At 31.8% G+C, this 18,439-nt stretch overlaps 1 protein-coding gene across 6 annotated transcripts in view; it reads right to left on the bottom strand.

The window, feature by feature from the left end:
• Nucleotides 1–333: 333 nt before the first annotated feature.
• The window catches only part of LOC145321621 (reticulon-1-A-like), a 19,534-nt gene continuing 1,428 nt past the window's right edge, over nucleotides 334–18,439 (bottom strand). The window contains exons 3-9 of one of the 6 annotated variants that reach the window (XM_080163073.1): nucleotides 17,937–17,990; nucleotides 13,989–14,108; nucleotides 13,360–13,491; nucleotides 3,031–3,088; nucleotides 2,366–2,594; nucleotides 881–1,876; nucleotides 334–500 (exon numbers count right to left, since the gene is read on the bottom strand). In XM_080163073.1, coding sequence (XP_080019199.1) covers nucleotides 2,545–2,594; nucleotides 3,031–3,088; nucleotides 13,360–13,491; nucleotides 13,989–14,108; nucleotides 17,937–17,990 — 414 coding nt within the window. In that variant the 3' untranslated portion in view covers nucleotides 334–500; nucleotides 881–1,876; nucleotides 2,366–2,544. Of the gene's footprint in view, nucleotides 1,877–2,365; nucleotides 2,595–3,030; nucleotides 3,089–13,359; nucleotides 13,492–13,988; nucleotides 14,109–17,936; nucleotides 17,991–18,439 lie in introns of all 6 variants that reach the window. The other 5 variants (XM_080163071.1, XM_080163074.1, XM_080163072.1 and 2 more) reach the window with 5 other exon arrangements.

Genomic DNA, 18,439 nt, shown 5'->3' with positions numbered 1-18,439 from the left:
GGGCTTGCAAAACTGGTTTAATTTTATAATTTTTTTATTTTAATTTCCGCGGAAAGAAGATTTTAATACGATGCTATTAATTAAGTAACTATTAAAAGTATTATTATATAAAATATGGCTTGTGATACATAAATTTTAATTCTATTGACTAAAAATTGCAAAATAAAACACGTTTGTGACGATTGAACTTTGAGACAGAGTTCTCAAATAAAAGTCATTAAATTTTTATCTTTGCTTTTTGGTCAAATAAAATCAAAATTATAATTAATACTAGATAATATTTGTAATAATAATAATTAAAAAGAGATAAAAAAAAAGAAAAAACAATAAATATTTGTTTATATTTTATATTATAATTCATAATGGCCAGCAAATACATAATTCAAATTAATTTTAAAAATCATTCGATACTTCGGCAATCAATCAATCACTCTGAATTTTTCACTATTTAACAATTTATAACATATTTTTTAGGCGTTTAACTTTACATATTTATGTAGCTAATAAAAAGATTATTTCAATGACAGCTATTTAATATCTACCTTTTTTATATCTATTAAATGTGAAACTAAAGTTAAGCAGTATGAAACATTGCTTTGTGAAGATTATTAGCAAACCAAAGACGCGCAAAATTTGTTGTGTCATAACCAACGCGGCATTGCACGCGGTACAAAAAGCGCGCGAAAATAGTTCTTGTAAAAACCTGACGCGGCAATGTGCATGTGTGAGAGTGGAGTAAGAGCCTTCTTAATTTTAACAAGAGTGGGACATGTGAATGCTTTCAAAGTACAAAACAACATTCATCTATCAATATGATAATAAAAAAGGGAAAAAATTTGAAAAATAATACAACATGTGGCGAGTTTTAAGACACACAAACATGTAATGAACAATATAAAATCTTTTATATTACACATTTTTTTTTATAAAACGAGATTTTTAATGTATTTTTGGACTTAAAAGTGGAATGGTAAGTTTTTTTAATTAATAAAATTGATACAGTTTTTTCATTGTTAATCTCGCTTTAATAGCAATTTACAATTTTAATATAAAAATCCTAAATATAAGAATTTATCAAAGACAATATGTTAAAGTAATAAAAAACATGGATTAATAATAAAAAAGAAAAGAAACTGGGTTTGAATGAGGAAAAAAATAACAAGCATTGTGTGAAACTTTCCAATGCAAGCACACTTAAAAATACTAATACATAAAATCAATTTTTATTTTATTTTTGGCTATACAGCAAAGTAGTAAAAATAGTTAGGTCCATGCTGAAGATATTAATTACACTGTTATTGTGTTGGCTCTTTTTGGTTTATTATAAGGATGATGCCACGGATGATTGGGTGGTAGAACAGTGTGGTGCACAGCTACTCTGCCTGCTATTCAGTCTGTTTGTTTGCTGAGATGGTGATTAGTAGTAGTAAGGGTTGGTGGTGGTTAGAGTTAAAGTGATGGCACATCGTACTGAGATACTGTGTGATAAACAGCTTATGGCCGCTAGGTTGTGCAGAAAATGGCAGCTTACAAGCTCGCTTGCATTACAAAACTACTAAAAACTCAGCCGCTTGTTTAATATTAAACTTGCTGTCATTAAAATGGTTGTAGGAAAAAGAGATGAGATTCTTAATATTTTTTTTTAGTGCAGCTGCTATTGTTAGTACGTATGGACGTTGCATACAGATGATTTTTGGAAGTTTTCAGCAGCTGGCTTGTGTAAGCTTGCCATTTTTATTGGTAGATGGGAGTTGGGTGGGTGGATGGATTATGGGTGTTGTGGTAGGGAAAGGTCTATGGAGGGTCTGGTGGGTGAATGGGTGATGGTTGGTTGGAGGGGTGAAATTAAAAAGACAGGCTCGTTAATCACGTGACACTGAAACAGGATTGGATAACTTCAATAATTTAGATTAAAAACAGTTTTGATAACCCCGAGGGGAAAAAGGCCCCGGCTAACAAAAATAGTATTAATTTTATGCTTTCTATTTTAATATTTTTATCAAAATTGTTTTTAATACATGTTTTTTTTTCAGTATGACGGTTCTAATCCATCAGATATAAATAGATTTTGAATCCACTGGAAAAATAATTAAAAAATGAAATAATATAAAGGTGACGTAAAGGTTTAGTTGTCAAGGAATAAGTTTAGGTAAAAGCACCGAAAAATCAGACAGGAATTACGTACGTGGAGTATCCAGTAATAATTTAAATCTACAGAAAGGGGCATGATTTTATTTATCAAAATTGGGGTTGTACATCAATTTATCGTCCACTGTCTAATCCTTTAAGATCGCCGTGTATACCCACACGTCGCGTCTCTAGGTATAGAGTAGCTACGCTACTAAAAAAAAATTAAAAATCTTACCATTGAAAAAATTGGCAAATATCTGCGTTAGTTGAATACTGAACATAAATCAGCTGTAGCAGAATGTACATTGCGTACAGAACGTACACAAAATACGCTGTACACTACAGCTGAAATGTGAAGGAATATTGGGAAGGTTGAATGAGTGTGTGTGTGAGGGGGGGGGGGGGGGGTCCAGCTTACTCCTCCTTCTTGACTGGGGCCTTCACAGGGACGACAGCCATAACCTGAGCAAGCATGGGCGCAATATTATTCATTCAATTCCTCCAAGCGGGTGCGGAGTTCGAATTTAAAAGTTAACTAAAGTAGATCCCTTAAAATCTCGCATTTTTTTGTTTACCAAAAGATTTTCTTGATAAAAAAATTCACAAAAACTTCTCAACAGTAGACATTAAAACAAACAGTTGTAATAAAACAAAATTCATTTCTATTTTGGTTATTGTATGATTTTTTTCTTTTTTTAGAGATTTTATGAAAATAAATTAATATAAGTGATAAATTGCGATTTTTAAACAGTCAATAATAAGATTTCTACTTTTATTCCACAAAATGCATATTGTATATGGCTGAACTCGATAACAAAAAGTTGTACATTGCTGTTAAAGGTTCGAATCCTTGCAAAATGGAGACTAAAGTATGTTTAAATTGAATGAATAAATTTTCCTTTGATTTAATTTCTTCTACTTGGACCATAACTTTGCCTAGGATCTCATCAGCCTTTGCCTGAAACATAAAAGAAGTTATTTGTTTATTTCACGGCTTCAAACCGATAATTGACACCATTATTTCCGGTCAGCTGTGACATAGCTACTTTAATATATTTATAATCCTAGATAGTCATATCAAACTAATAATATTTTAATTAGGAAATTATCAAATAAATATGACTTCCATGTGAGGAAAGAGTGTGTAAATGCTTTAAAGAAAAATCATAAATGATAAAAAAAGGAAAAAAAATTAGGGGTGTTTTACAGGCTTTCATACAATTAATAAACAATTTGAGTAAGAAATAAATTACTACAATATTATATAATTTTAAACTAAAGCACTAAAATTACATTAAATTAGCTAATAAATAAATAAATAACAAGGATGACAACATCCATAAGTAGCGAAGCACAAAAAATTGTGGATGGGAATACGTAGAAGTAGATTTAAAGTGTATTTATTAAAATCAAGAATAGATTTATTGGAGAAAATAAACACAAAACCTTGTTTTATTTTGTATGATGAAGACGGTTAAAGTAAATTACATACTAGATGCACATAACAATGGGGGAAAAAAATTTGAAACTGTTAATGCAAAAAAGTTTTAAAATTGGACCAAAAATACCAAAGATATGGGGAAATATGTCAAACATATGAAAATAGCCAAAAACCTGCTAAAAGGCAGTTTGGCCGCCATTGTTTCTTTTCTTAAAACACCAGAAATTTAATGTTAATATCTTTAACTGAACAATTTTTGAAAATTGGACTATAAACACCAAAGATGTGGGTAAAAATGTGATAAATACAAAAATAGCCAAAAACCTGCAAAAAGGCAGTCTGACAGTCATTGTTGTTTTCTTCAAATGACAGGAAATTTAATTTTGATATCATTAACTGAAAAAATTTCGAAAATCGGACCATAAACACCAAAGATATGGGGAAAAATGTGAAAAATATAAAAATAGCCAAAAACCTGCAAAAGGCAGTCTGACCGTCATTTTTGTTTTCTTCAAATGATGGGAAATTTAATTTTGATATCTTTAACTGAAAAAATTTTGAAAATCGGACCATAAACACCAAAGATATGGGGAAAATTTGGAAAATATAAAAAATAGCCTAAAACCTGCTAAAAAGCAGTCCGACCGCCATTGATGTTTTAAAGTTAATTGTGCTCCTTAATGATGGGAATGTTGTCAAAAAATTTCAGCTCTCTATCTTTTATAGGAGCCGAGAAAATCACGTTTCCCCCAATTCATTAATTACGGACGGACGGACGGACGGACGGACGGACAGACGGACGGACGGACGGACAGACGGACGGACAGACGGACAGACGGACAGACGGACGGACGGACATTGTGAATTATAGAGTAGCTTCGCTACTAAAAATAAGTTTTATTGAATGAAAATTCTTTTAGTCTACTTTAATGGATATTGGATATATTGTATAATATACGTGGATGTTTTGACAGGAAAAAATTGTCGTTAAAAATGGTTGCTAACATAGAACTGCCTCATTGGTCAGATCGTTCATCCATAAAGAGGGGAGGGGATTGAGTAATGGGGATGGAAGGGGGTGCCGTTATTTTAGCCCGCTGCGTATTTCACTTTATTAAAGAACATGAAAATCTGGTGGAACATCCAAGTAAAAATACATCCATTTCTACTCCCTTTGAGATGTTACCCAACCCCTCTCTCCATTTCTTTGATCTTTGCTCCACTTACAATTTAACAAGAATGACAACATCCATAAGAAGCGTAGCACATACAAATCAAGGACAAAGTTAACCCGACAGATCAAGTAAACTCATTAGTTTAAGGCATCTTCAAAAAAAGTTTCAGCCGTCTATCTTAAATTGAAGCCAAGAAAATTTTGTTTTAACCAAATTGGTTTCAGTCAGTCAAGGATCTAAAGGCTGATATAAATGATGAATATCCCTAATGATAATACACAAAATAACCCCTTCTGTAGATAATAATTAGTCGTAGAAACGTTTAGACACTAAACCTAATGAACCAACCAATCTAAGTTCAGTAAAAGTCTCCAAAGCCAACGAATAAGAAATGCCATTATAAAAATATTGGGACTAGTGTAAAAAACAGCCGAATCCCCCCCCTCCTTCTGTGCAGACAGAAGACTTACACACGGACATTTGGAATTAAAGAGTAGCTTCGCCACTAAGAAGCATTTTCATAACATTTCTGCAATGCACTTTATTTTGCAAGAAAAGTATTATCAGGGAGAGAGAGGACAATGAAAATTAAATCAATCTACAATACAAACTTTTCCTGATTATCAGTTCGGGAAGGGACATTGGGCTCTAAATCACGGTAGTACTCAAACTTTACAGTTGCCACGTTGGCTCAAAAACTTTTATGGATTTGAAATAGTTGATTCCATATTATTGTCCAAACTTTTCTATGTACAAAACTTGTATCAAGCAAATTATTGTTGAAAATAAAATATATCATACATGGTCTAATCCCTTTATCCCTAGCAATCATGTTTATTTTTACCTAAATGTTAAGCTAAACAAATGTTATTTTATGAAATATGATCTTAGTATTACACAAATAGATGTATTTTTACTTGGATGTTGCACCAGATTTTCATGTAATCTGATCAAGTGATGCTCGCAGTTGGCTAAAATATCGATACCTCCTATCCACATTCCTTATCCTATTACCTCCCCTTCTACTGGATGAAAGAACTGACTAATAAATGAGGTCCATATTAGCAAGCTAAATTCAAGTTATATTTTTCCCTGACATTACATCCACGTATGTTCTATATCTGTTATTACATACAAGAATGAATAATGACAAAAATTCGGTCAATTTAATTTCATTAAAATCTTATAATTTTTTACGTCTTTTAGTCCATTAAAGAAATCGTTGAGCTTAGCTACTTAGCTGGATGTTATTAACTTTGTTTCTTTTATGTTGTTTTTTAATCAAAACTTATCAGTGTCTGTCTACTTTATGATAAACCCACTTTTCACAAACAGAAATCAAATTTATACAAACATTATCTACAAACTAAGTAAAGTATCTGGATATATTTCTCTTACTCATTTTCCAACCATTATTTTTAAACCCTTAAAAATAAGTAGAAGATACAATAATTTCTTAACAATGATGACAACAAACAAAAATCATTGATCGACAAACAAAGTAAATGAGCAGTGGTAGTCATTAAAAGAGGAAAATAAAAAAGAAAATTAGAAAGCCATGAAATATAAACATACAAGGATGACAACATCCATAAGTAGCGAAGCTCAAAAATTAGGATTGTATATCAGGAAAAAAATACTATAAAGCATATAGGTACTATCACGCAACCTTATAATCATGAAAACTTAAAAATCTAGGAATCGATCTAGCACCGCAATTAATTGACAAATCTTAATGAAACTTGATAGAACATGAGCATATTCAATCCCTGATAATTTCAACCGTCAATCCTGAATAGGAATTCAGAAAACCATGAAAACATAAAAAATCTAGGAATCGATCTAGCACCCCAATTAACAAACAAAATATTAATAAAACTTGGTGAAAATATGTAGACTGTAAAATTAAGGGGGGGGGGGAAGTTCTGACACATTTGCGTAAACGGTGAGTATAGGCTTTATCTTTGGACTGAGAGGATAGGTTTTTAGGGATAAAATCATTCTTATATGATGAATTTCCCCCAGATTTAAGATTTTTTGGATAGGCCTCCAGGTTCCGGAGCTCCAGGCCTCCAGGTGGTCTCTGTACAGGTAAAAATGAAAAAAAAAAAATTTTTTTAAAGTTAAAAATCAACTTATAAAACAAAATATGCATATTTTTTCTTCAAATATGTGAATAATATTAAAAAAGATGCATATTTTGTTTTATAAGTTGACCTGTAACTTTAAAAAAAAAATATTTTTTTTTTAATTTTACCCGTACAGAGACCACCTGGAGGCCTGGAGCTCCGGAACCTGGAGGCCTATCCAAAAAATCTTAAATCTGGGGGAAATTCATCATATAAGAATGATTTTATCCCTAATAACCTATCCTCTCAGTCCAAAGATAAAGCCTATACTCACCGTTTACGCAAAAGTGTCAGAACTTCCCCCCCCCCTTAATCCCTGAAAATTTCAGCCCTTTATCTTGAAAAGAAGTTGAGAAAATCACGAAAACTTAAAAATCTAGGAATCGATCTAGCACCCCAAATAACAAAGAGACGGACAAAACAATGTATATATTAGATGGGCATATATAGTGGGAATATTCACTAAAAATTTCAGCTGTCTATCTTGAATAGGAGCCGAGAAAATCCCGTTTCTCCCAATTCATTAATTACGGACAGACGGACATTGTGAATTATAGAGTAGCTTCGCTTCTAATAAATGTCTTTTGTAGCTTGTCCGGTAGACTTCAGGACAAAGTATATAGTATCGATGCTCTATCTAAGGTAAGGGATATCTTCACTACGGACGGATGTGTAGAATGACATACATATTGAGTTATAGTCTATAGAGTAGCTTCGCTAAAACTAAAATAAAACTAACCAGGTCATGCACATTTTAACTTTCTACAGTAAACATAGAAAATAATATAGAATAGATAGGATAGGTGTAAAGGAAAAACAGTTTATTATGTGGAAGAAAGGATAGAACGATTGAAAATAAATTAATTTTACTCCTATGCGTGTAAAATTATCCCTCTAGTGAATGTCAACTATTTTGGGAATAAGGAACTGAAAATTAATTCTAGCCTTAATTTTAGAAAATAAATATTCCAATTTAATAAGGTAGGTAATTTATTAACTTTAAATCTTGGAATGAGGAAATTAAAGTATCTTCAATCGACCTATCCTTGTATTTTCAAGGAAGAGAAGGCAGAAATCCTAAGGGATAAGACAATGCACGATAAATTGTTGTACTAATACCTTGGGTACCAGTATAATTTATCGTCCAATTTTCCCTCCCTCAGGACCCTACCAAGGAAGGGTGATGAGAGCTTACCTGATGATAATAGCACAGGAGAGACAGGATGCAAGGAGCAAGGAGTGAAGGAGAAAGGAACAGGAAGAGGAGTTGGCGAGGCGTTGCTGATATAAATATTCAGGAGGTATGTTCTTTAGAGCACCTCTGCTGAGAGATGGGTTTTCAAACATTTTTTATTTGTTTTAGGTAAGACGATGTACGTGGCATTATGCGCGTTGCTAAAAACGCAGATTTCAGTGGATAAGACAATTGATGTATGTATATTAAAATTGTGTGGTTTAAAGCTCTGACACTTCTAGTTTGGAAGTAAACAATAAAAATTCAATAAAAGTATCCAAATTTTAAGGCAGACATACAAAATAACGTGTTAACTTAATTTATAGCCAAATGTCTCCTCCTAGCATTAAATATTTCTTTTATAACTGCTATTGCTTGATATATTTTAAATGTCGTCATTACATTGTAAGAACTTGTAATGCTATACATAGTCTTACCTGGTAAAAACGATGAAAAATCTTTGAAAACCTATCTCTTGATTGGAGTATGTTGGAGTACAGAAACGTGACCCAATCCTTATACTAAAGTAACAGGATGTTTGTCTGTCTGTCTGTGTGTCTGTCTGTCTGTGTGTCTGTCTGTGTGTACCGAAGGATCTCGCTAACCGCTGAACCGATCGAGTTCTCCTTAACAGGGTAGCTTCTCATAAGTCCCGGGGGGAGGGTACCACCACCCTCCCAAGAGAAATGACAAAAAAATCGAAATTTTAAAAAACGTTTAGGAGACTTCAACGTCAAATGAAGAGGTATCGTACGTAAAAAATTATAGTAGAGACTTTATCAAACAAAAGCATTTAAAGTGCCACTAGAGGCCTCTAGGGGCGTAGCCGCTAGTAACCAATATAAAGTAATATCAACAGTGGTTTGTGGAAGTCATAGTACCCAATGAATTAAGGTCTAAATCTTTTTAAAATATTTAATATCAAGGTGGTGTTTCTGTGCTCCAACATGGTCCAATCCTGAGGCCTTCTAGTGTTCATGCAATACAACAACCAAGAAGGATTATTTGATTCAAAATAAATAGCACAGAAAAAAAAATCGAATGACCTTACGGTATATCTATTAAATGTAAAAGTTTAAGCACTTAATCACAAATGGGAAAACTTAAGGGTTTGGCTAATTAAACAAATCATGCTTAAAGTATTTTAAACATGAAATCACTTTCATATAGTCCTCCATGCTTGCTGTTATCAATAAACACTTGGTAGTATTTTTAATAATAAATGTTACTATCCAGTATACGTTACAAAAAATAACCTGTCTTTAAAATGGTCTAGCCTCCACCTCTAATGAAATTGTAACCCTATTTTTTGTATGTGTGATCTTAATATACATGTATGATGGTGTTTGTGTCGGTCAATTAAATCAAAGTACATTTTCCAACATTCAGCAGATTATTAAAGATATTCAAAATGTCAAAATTCCACTGATTCTATATTTTAGGTGAATTTAACTTAAGGCGAAAAATCATAGATTTTAAGTTCTCGATACATACTTTTTGGCCTCAAATGACTTGTATGAGAGCTAGAACGCTGGGTAAGGTGTCAATAGACGCAGAATTTTATGCTGAAGATAAAACTTTAAACAAACCCTATGTTAAAATCAATTTTATTATGTGATTTTTCGGCTTAAGTAAAACTCACTTAAAATACCTAATACTAGGTGGAATTTTGACATTTTTAATATTTGCTTTTATAGCCTGCTGCATGTCGTTAAATGTTCTTTGATCTAATTGACCGCAACAAACACCATTATACATGTAGGTATAAAAAGATCACACACACAAAAAATAGGGTTACAATTTTATTAGATGGGGGGCTAGACCCTTTTAAAGACCGGTCTAAAGAAAAACAAGGTTTTATAAAGAAAAGATTTAGTTGAAAAGAAAGTAGAAGGATAAAATAAGCCAAAAAGAAACAAAATTCATGCAGACAATCAAATTTGGAAAACAAAACAAAATCACTAAATTAGAGGTATAGAAAAATTGTTTAAACAGGAAAATAATTGTACTGAAAATTTTTAAAACTGATTAAGTACAAATGTTGAAAATATTTGTGATTTTAAGAGGGAGGTGCTTTGGTTTAAAACAGGTAAAAATCATTACCATGTACACACACTGCACAGTTAGGACTTCTCTGTCAAAGGTCGTGTAATTAAAAGATCAGGACGTTTTAGCGTGTTTATCAATTCATGCACTTTATTAGCGTTATTTAAGGGGGGGGGGGGAAGTTTTGCCACTTTCGCGTAATCCGTGATTATTAGGCTAGGTATTGATGTGAGACTATAGGTTATTTGGGATAAAAGGTTACTTTTGGGTAGTACTTCACGTATATTTAATCATTTTTTGGATAGGTCTCCAGGTTCAGGTGCTGCAGGCTGGAAGGTGGTTTCTGGACAGGTAAAAAAAATTTAAAATTTTTGTTTGAAGAGTTAGAGATCAAATTATTAAACAAAATATGCATCTTTATGGATATTATTGAAATACCAGAAGAAAAAATTAAAATCGGCCTCCAGGTTCAAGTGCTGCAGGCCTCCAGGTCCACTCTGGACAGGTAAAAAAACAAGTTTTTTATTTGAAGAGTTAGAGGTCAACTTATAAAACAGAATATGCATATTTTTTTATATTATTGACATATTTGAAGAAAAAATTAAAATCGGCCTCCAGGTTCAGGTGCTGCAGGCCTCCAGGTCCACTCTGGACAGGTAAAAAAAACAAGTTTTTTTATTTAAAGAGTTAGAGGTCAACTTATTAAACAGAATATGCATTTTTATGGATATTATTGAAAAATCAGAAGAAAAATTAAAATCGGCCTCCAGGTTCAAGTGCTGCAGGCCTCCAGGTCCACTCTGGACAGGTAAAAAAACAAGTTTTTTATTTGAAGAGTTAGAGGTCAACTTATAAAACAGAATATGCATATTTTTTTATATTATTGATATTTATGATGAAAAATTAAAATCGGCCTCCAGGTTCAGGTGCTGCAGGCCTCCAGGTCCGCTCTGGATAGGTAAAAAAACAAGTTTTTTTTCTTTGAAGAGTTAGAGGTCAACTTATTAAACAGAATATGCATATTTTTTGATATTATTGACATATTTAAAGAAAAAATTAAAATCGGCCTCCAGGTTTAGGTGCTGCAGGCCTCCAGGTCCACTCTGGACATGTAAAAAATAAATTTTTTTATTTGAAGAGTTAGAGGACAACTTAAAAAAACAGAATATGCATCTTTTTTGATGTTATTGACATATTTGAAGAAAAAATTAAAATCGGCCTAAAGGTTCAGGTGCTGTAGGCCTCTAGGTCCACTCTGGAAAGGTAAAAAATAAAAAAAATTTATTTGAAGAGTTAGAGGTCAACTTATAAAACAGAATATGCTTCTTTTTTTTATATTATTGACATATTTGAAGAAAAAATTAAAATCGGACTCCATGTTCAGATCCTGCAGGCCTCCAGGTCCACTCTGGACAGGTATAAATTAAGTCTTTTTATCTGGAAAGTTACAGGTCAACTTATAAAAAAAAGATGCATTGTTTTGGATATAATAAATATACTTGAAGATAAAATTAAAATCGGCCTTCAAGTTTAGGTGCTCAGGCTTACATTTTTAGGTATTTTTGCTTTTTTTCCTGTTTTAAAACATGGTAGGTAGGTATCATACATTTTTACTTTTTTATATGGACAGTGACACTTTTACCTGGATCCTGGTGAACGCTGGTTGTTGCCGGCCAGGTGAATATCTCAAATGGTTATTTTGGAATTTAGAAGAAAGATTTCGAAATAGAATAAGTTTAAAACTTAAAATATAATAATATAGTGAAATTAAAGGACCTGGAGCCTGTCTGGACACACATTTTGAAGCCTTAAATGATTAATTTTACTATATTATCTTATTTTAACCATTTTTAAATACATACCTTTCCTCTAAATTAAAAAATTACCTGGATATTTACCTGGCCAATGGCCAACAGCAATCACTGGGATCCATTAAAAAGTTTCAATGAATATGATAACTACCAGGTTTAAATAAATATAGAATAGGAAAAAAGTAGGGGGGAAATCAAATAAATAGGAAATATACCTGAAAATAGTCTCTAAAGTTCACCTGGAAGCCTGCAGCACCTGAACCTGGACGCCAATTTTATTTTTTTTCTTCAAATATACATGTAACATCTAAAAAGATGCTAATGTTGTTTTAAAAACTGACCTCTAACTCTTCAAATAAAAAAATTTATTGTTTTACCTGCCCAGAGTGCACCTGGAGGCCTGCAGCACGTAAACCTGGAGGCCAATTTTATTTTTTTCTTCAAATATGTCAATAATACAAAAAAAGATGCATATTCTGTTTTATAAGTTGACCTCTAACTCTTCAAATAAAAAAATTGATTTTTTACCTGTCCAGAGTGGACCTGGAGGCTAGCAGCACCTGAACCTGGAGGCCGATTTAAATGTTTTCTTCAAATATGTCAATAATATCAAAAAATATGCATATTCTGTTTTATAAGTTGACCTCTAACTCTTCAAATAAAAAACTTGTTTTTTTACCTGTCCAGAGTGGACCTGGAGGCCTGCAGCACTTGAACCTGGAGGCCGATTTTAATTTTTCTTCTGATTTTTCAATAATATCCATAAAAATGCATATTCTGTTTAATAAGTTGACTTCTAACTCTTCAAATAAAAAAACTTGTTTTTTTTACCTGTCCAGAGTGGACCTGGAGGCCTGCAGCAACTGAACCTGGAGGCCGATTTTAATTTTTTCTTCAAATATGTCAATAATATAAAAAAATATGCATATTCTGTTTTATAAGTTGACCTCTAACTCTTCAAATAAAAAACTTGTTTTTTTACCTGTCCAGAGTGGACCTGGAGGCCTGCAGCACTTGAACCTGGAGGCCGATTTTAATTTTTTCTTCTGGATCCATAAAGATGCATATTTTGTTTAATAATTTGATCTCTAACTCTTCAAACAAAAATTTTAAATTTTTTTTACCTGTCCAGAAACCACCTTCCAGCCTGCAGCACCTGAACCTGGAGACCTATCCAAAAAATGATTAAATATACGTGAAGTACTACCCAAAAGTAACCTTTTATCCCAAATAACCTATAGTCTCACATCAATACCTAGCCTAATAATCACGGATTACGCGAAAGTGGCAAAACTTCCCCCCCCCCCTTAATTTATTTTAAAATATATTGATGTGGGTGGTTTCAGTGCTCGTTCGGCAATTTCAGGGAAAACACCCATAGAAGATATCCTACCTGGTTCATGAGGTAGACCTTGGGCAGGGAGAAGGCGGCCAGCCAGGCGAGGATGATCAGGGTCATGGCGTTGAACCAGGCACCGATGTAGGTCAGGAACCACAGGCTCAGACCGAATTTCACAGTGTCAACCTAAAAAATGACACCTTTAAAGACGGTAGGTAGATAATAACGTAATGCAAGAACTTAAAGTAGGTCCCAATTCACTAACATCCCAACTATTGCAAACAACTCACCCTTTGATGCACGACCTTTGTCTGGAAGTCGTAACCGTGCATAGAAATTAGTTGCACCTGTTTTGGACCAAGTTATTTCCCTTACTCTTAATATTTATGGTGCACATATTACATAGAAGCAATAGATAAAACTTTTAAAGTTTCAATTTTTAACAATAAAAAAAATTAATAATATCATGATTTTATAAAGACGTGTAATTTGAATTTGATGTAAGTTTCTTGCTACGCACCCCTAAAAAGTTATAAACCTTCCCAAGATCTAAGAGAAGCTACATTGTAAATGAGAACCTTATCGGTTCAGCTTTTCATGTGATCCTTCAGTACACAAAGACATTAAAAATACAGACACCCTGTTACTTTTATATAAGAATAAGTGTTATAATCCTAACTTACCATATTCTCAACCAGAAGCAGGCGTCTGAGTTCAGCAAGTCCGAGGTTGATCTTCTCAGCCATCTGCTTGGAATACACCTCCAGGTTGTCGGTGGGGATCTCAACGGGCATAGCGGCCACCTACAAGAAATAATAATTATGAAAAATCTAATAAATAATTCATCTGCTTGAAGTAAACTTCCAGGTTGTCAGTGGGGATTTCAACGGACATAGCGGCCAGCTGCAAGAAATAATAATAATAACAAATCGAATGAATAAATCTGATTGGAGTACACCTCCAGGTTGTCAGTCGGGATCTCGACGGGCATAGCGACCAGCTGCAAGAAATAATAATCATGACTAATAATATAATGATTATGACAATGAGATATAATAATTAAGTCATCTGCTTAGAGAACTCCTCTATCTAGGTTAAAAGTAATGATAATGATTTATAATGGTTGACAAATTTAACTTCTCGCTATTCATGATATACTTCAAAGGGGAGTATGCACGACCAAGAGCATGTGATTCTAAATGTTATTTTGGTGAATATACTAGGGTTATGTGAAATATCATTATATCAATTTAAAAACTTAGTTTCACCATGGTTTTATATGAAAAAACTTTGAAATGTTAAGAATTTTTTGACTATACATCATCACATATTTTGTTGAGTTCAAACTACTTTGACTTAAAAGTAAACTTTTTCGATAAAAAATGTTAATTTAGAAAAAAGGATGGTAACTTGTAATATTGTAAAGTTTTATTAGTGTACTTTCGTAACATACAGCATTTGATTATGTTTTTGCGTGTCATTTTATTTGAACTTTTGAACTAAAGAAAATATTTTATCACATTTAATGTGAGAATGTTGCTATTATCATATTCAAAATAAATGCTGTAATAAGCTTTAAAATATTTAAACACTAGTCTCTCATTGGACACAAAATGACGTCCAATAAGAAAAAGGAATAAAAATATTGGAAAGAAAATTATTTTATTTCAAAATTAATTCTTGGCATTTTGGAATAAAAAATATAGGGGTTAAAGAAAATTATTTATTTTAAATTTATTTCTGGTCTTGAAATAATATTCATTATTTTATTTTAATTCGAGTGTCAACCAATAAGAAATAGGCATGCTGTTTTAAAAGTTTGGAATAAAAATTATTATTTTTTGTCAATTCCTTTTTTCAGAGTATAAAATGAGAATAAATTTTATCACATTTAATGTGAGAATGTTGCTATTATCATATTCAAAATAAATGCTGTAATAAGCTTTAAAATATTTAAACACTAGTCTCTCATTGGACACAAAATGACGTCCAATAAGAAAAAGGAATAAAAATATTGGAAAGAAAATTATTTTATTTCAAAATTAATTCTTGGCATTTTGGAATAAAAAATATAGGGGTTAAAGAAAATTATTTATTTTAAATTTATTTCTGGTCTTGAAATAATATTCATTATTTTATTTTAATTCGAGTGTCAACCAATAAGAAATAGGCATGCTGTTTTAAAAGTTTGGAATAAAAATTATTATTTTTTGTCAATTCCTTTTTTCAGAGTATAAAATGAGAATAAATTTTCCAACATCATTATTGATTTCTAATTTAACATTTCATACAGTGGGTAATATTTATTTCAACATTTTTTGTCATTCAAAATCAAGTGTCACAAAAATAATAATATTTAACATAAAAAAGAAATTTTTAAAATAATTTTGTTTTCTTTATTTGTAGAAGATTTAAGCCCAAGCTTTTTCTGAGGGGGGGGACCCCCCTCAACCCCCCCTCTCCTGAGGGGGGAAACCCCCCTCGACCCCCCCCCCTGACGCTCTCTTCTTTAAATCTTTCATTATTTCTGTAATTTATTCTAACTATCTTATAAATTTCAAAACATGAGATAAAAAGGAAATAATTTGCTGTACATTATTAAAAAATTAAAAAATTGTAAAAAAAATTCCAACATGATTTTTAATTTTAAATACAAGAATATTTTTTCCTATATGATATGTTAAATTTAAATACAGGAATAATTTTGTACTGTGGAATTGAAGAAATAAATGCTGTACATTAGAGTGGCTTGATTTTCAATAATTTTCTAATTTTAAATGTGCTACATACACTTTCTGTCTGAACATCATATAAGAGACCAAAAATGAAAAGAAAATATTTTGAATAATGGGGAGGCTCGCTGATGCATGTAAACTTTTAGAAAGACACTTGTGGGGAGATTTTTTTTTTTTTTTGGGGGGGGGGCAATTATTTTTCTTTCAAAGTATAGCTTTATGCACCTTCCCAATTTTGTCTTGAAGAGTAGACTAAGAATAAAAAATCTGTTTTTAAAACTATTGATCCTAGCAAGAAAAATCCATAAATAAATTTAAAAACCAAGAGATTTTACATTTAATTTAAGATTTTTCATGCTTGGATGAATATTTTTTAAAACCAATTTGATATTCTTATATTAATCAACAAGACAAATTCAAAAAGATGCATAATGCAATACTTTGAAAGAAAAAAAGTTGCACCTCCAGAATAAACTTCTAAAATTTTTAATGCATGGAAACACCTTCCCCCCATTTCCCCTCAAGGACAAAATCAATTTTTTATATTTAGGTTTCTTATATGACGTTTAAACTGTAGATGTTGATTACAAATTCAATGTCCAAAATTGATCCACTCTACTGTACATTGTTATAATTTAATATTTGATGTGGGTATAAACATTAGACATAGATGGTCAATCTGACCCCATTTTTTTCTTAAAAAGAAACCTTTGTTCACTTTTTGTTGTATATGAAATACAGCCCTATAGGCAACATTATTTGCAACTAAATTTTGCAATGATATAATTTTTAGAAAGATAACTTTATTATAAGAAATTAAATTATTTATAACTAACTTATTATAAGTTGTGTCATATGCTTCACATTTTATGATGGAAGAAATATTTTCTTCAAATATTTCACCCAAGGAAAGCTTTAACCTAAAATATTCAACAATTTATAGCTGATACATAATGTAAACAAAATTCCCTTGTGCTGTCTCTAGGTTATCTCTATTGTATAAATGAACGTACAAAAGAGGAGGAGAGAGAGAAGGAAATAGACAGAAAAGTGAGGGAGGGGGGAGGGGGAAGAAATATAGAGAAAAATAGACAGAGATATTTATTGTTCACCCTTAGATGATGTAAATTTTTTGATAGACTTTTTTGAATTTAAGAAAAAGATAGAGAATGAGACAAAACCAAGTATCATAATTTATTAATATTGCTTATACAAGAAAGGTCATTCAAAATTATTTCACCAATATTAAGGTCAAGTGACAAAAATTTAAATTTCCACCTACTTCGCCCCCAGAGGGGGCAATAGTAGAAGGAAAATTCAAATTTTGATCACATGACCAAAATTGTTGAAATAATTTTAATATCCTTTCTAGCATTCACAATATTACGAAAATATGATAAATAACTATTCTCGTATTCATTCGAATCCGGTGGATAGGAACCGGTTCTCATCCATACGAAAAAACTATGTCTAGCATCGTATTATATCCAGCTTTCTACGAATATAAAAATGTACAATCAAAAGATTAAAACCAGTTTTTTTAGCCAGTGCCTTCGGAAAGCCGTTTATAAACGATGCGAGAAATAACTATGATGATATTTTTTTAAATGCTTAATATTTCAAAGTTTTTTTTCTTATAAAACCATGGTGAAACTTGATTTTTTAAATTGATATAATGTTATTACACATAACCCTAGTATATTCAATAAAATACATTTAGAATCACTGCTGGAAGGTGCTTAAGTCACTTGCTCTCGTTCGTGCAAAGTTCTCTTTACTTTTATTCTGAAAATTTGAAAGAGAAAAGCTATCATGACATCATAAAAGGGTAGATAAAAAATCATCAAAAGTCTACAGTTTTGAAGCACTTTTAAAACATCAATAAGGATAATATACCTGATCAAGAGGGCAGCTTTCAGCAAGTTCATTTTTACCTAGCATCACAACAACCTGGAATAAAATGAACATTCAGTAGAAACATGTAGCGAGCGAAACATCAATATTACAAAATAATTTTAGTTTGTTTAAATAGAAGCGGATTTTTAAAAAAAGCACGTCTCAAATGATTAGAAATTCTCAAATTTTTGGCGAGAATAAGCAAAGACTATTTAGCGAAAGATAAAAGTTTTGGTCGGCTTTGTAGATATATTGACAGGGGAAATTTTTTGTCAATTCAGCTTGCTAATAAGGGCCTCATTTATTGGTTACTGCGTTCATCTAGTAGGAGGGAAGAATATGGGGTAAAGGATGTGGATGAGTGTATCGTTATTTTAGTCAAAAATATCACAGTACATGAAAATCTGGTACAATATCTAAGTAATAATAAATCCATAGAAGAGACAAACTTGTTATCCTAATAATACATTAGCTGCGCTACTAGTCATCAATATCTGGAAGCT

The sequence above is a fragment of the Acartia tonsa genome, chromosome 6 (genome assembly GCF_053477335.1).
Source record: "Acartia tonsa isolate MP-2025a chromosome 6, ASM5347733v1, whole genome shotgun sequence".
Lineage (NCBI taxonomy): Eukaryota > Metazoa > Arthropoda > Copepoda > Calanoida > Acartiidae > Acartia > Acartia tonsa.
The sequence above is the reverse complement of the archived record's forward strand: the minus strand, read 5'-3'. Positions and strand labels throughout refer to the sequence as shown.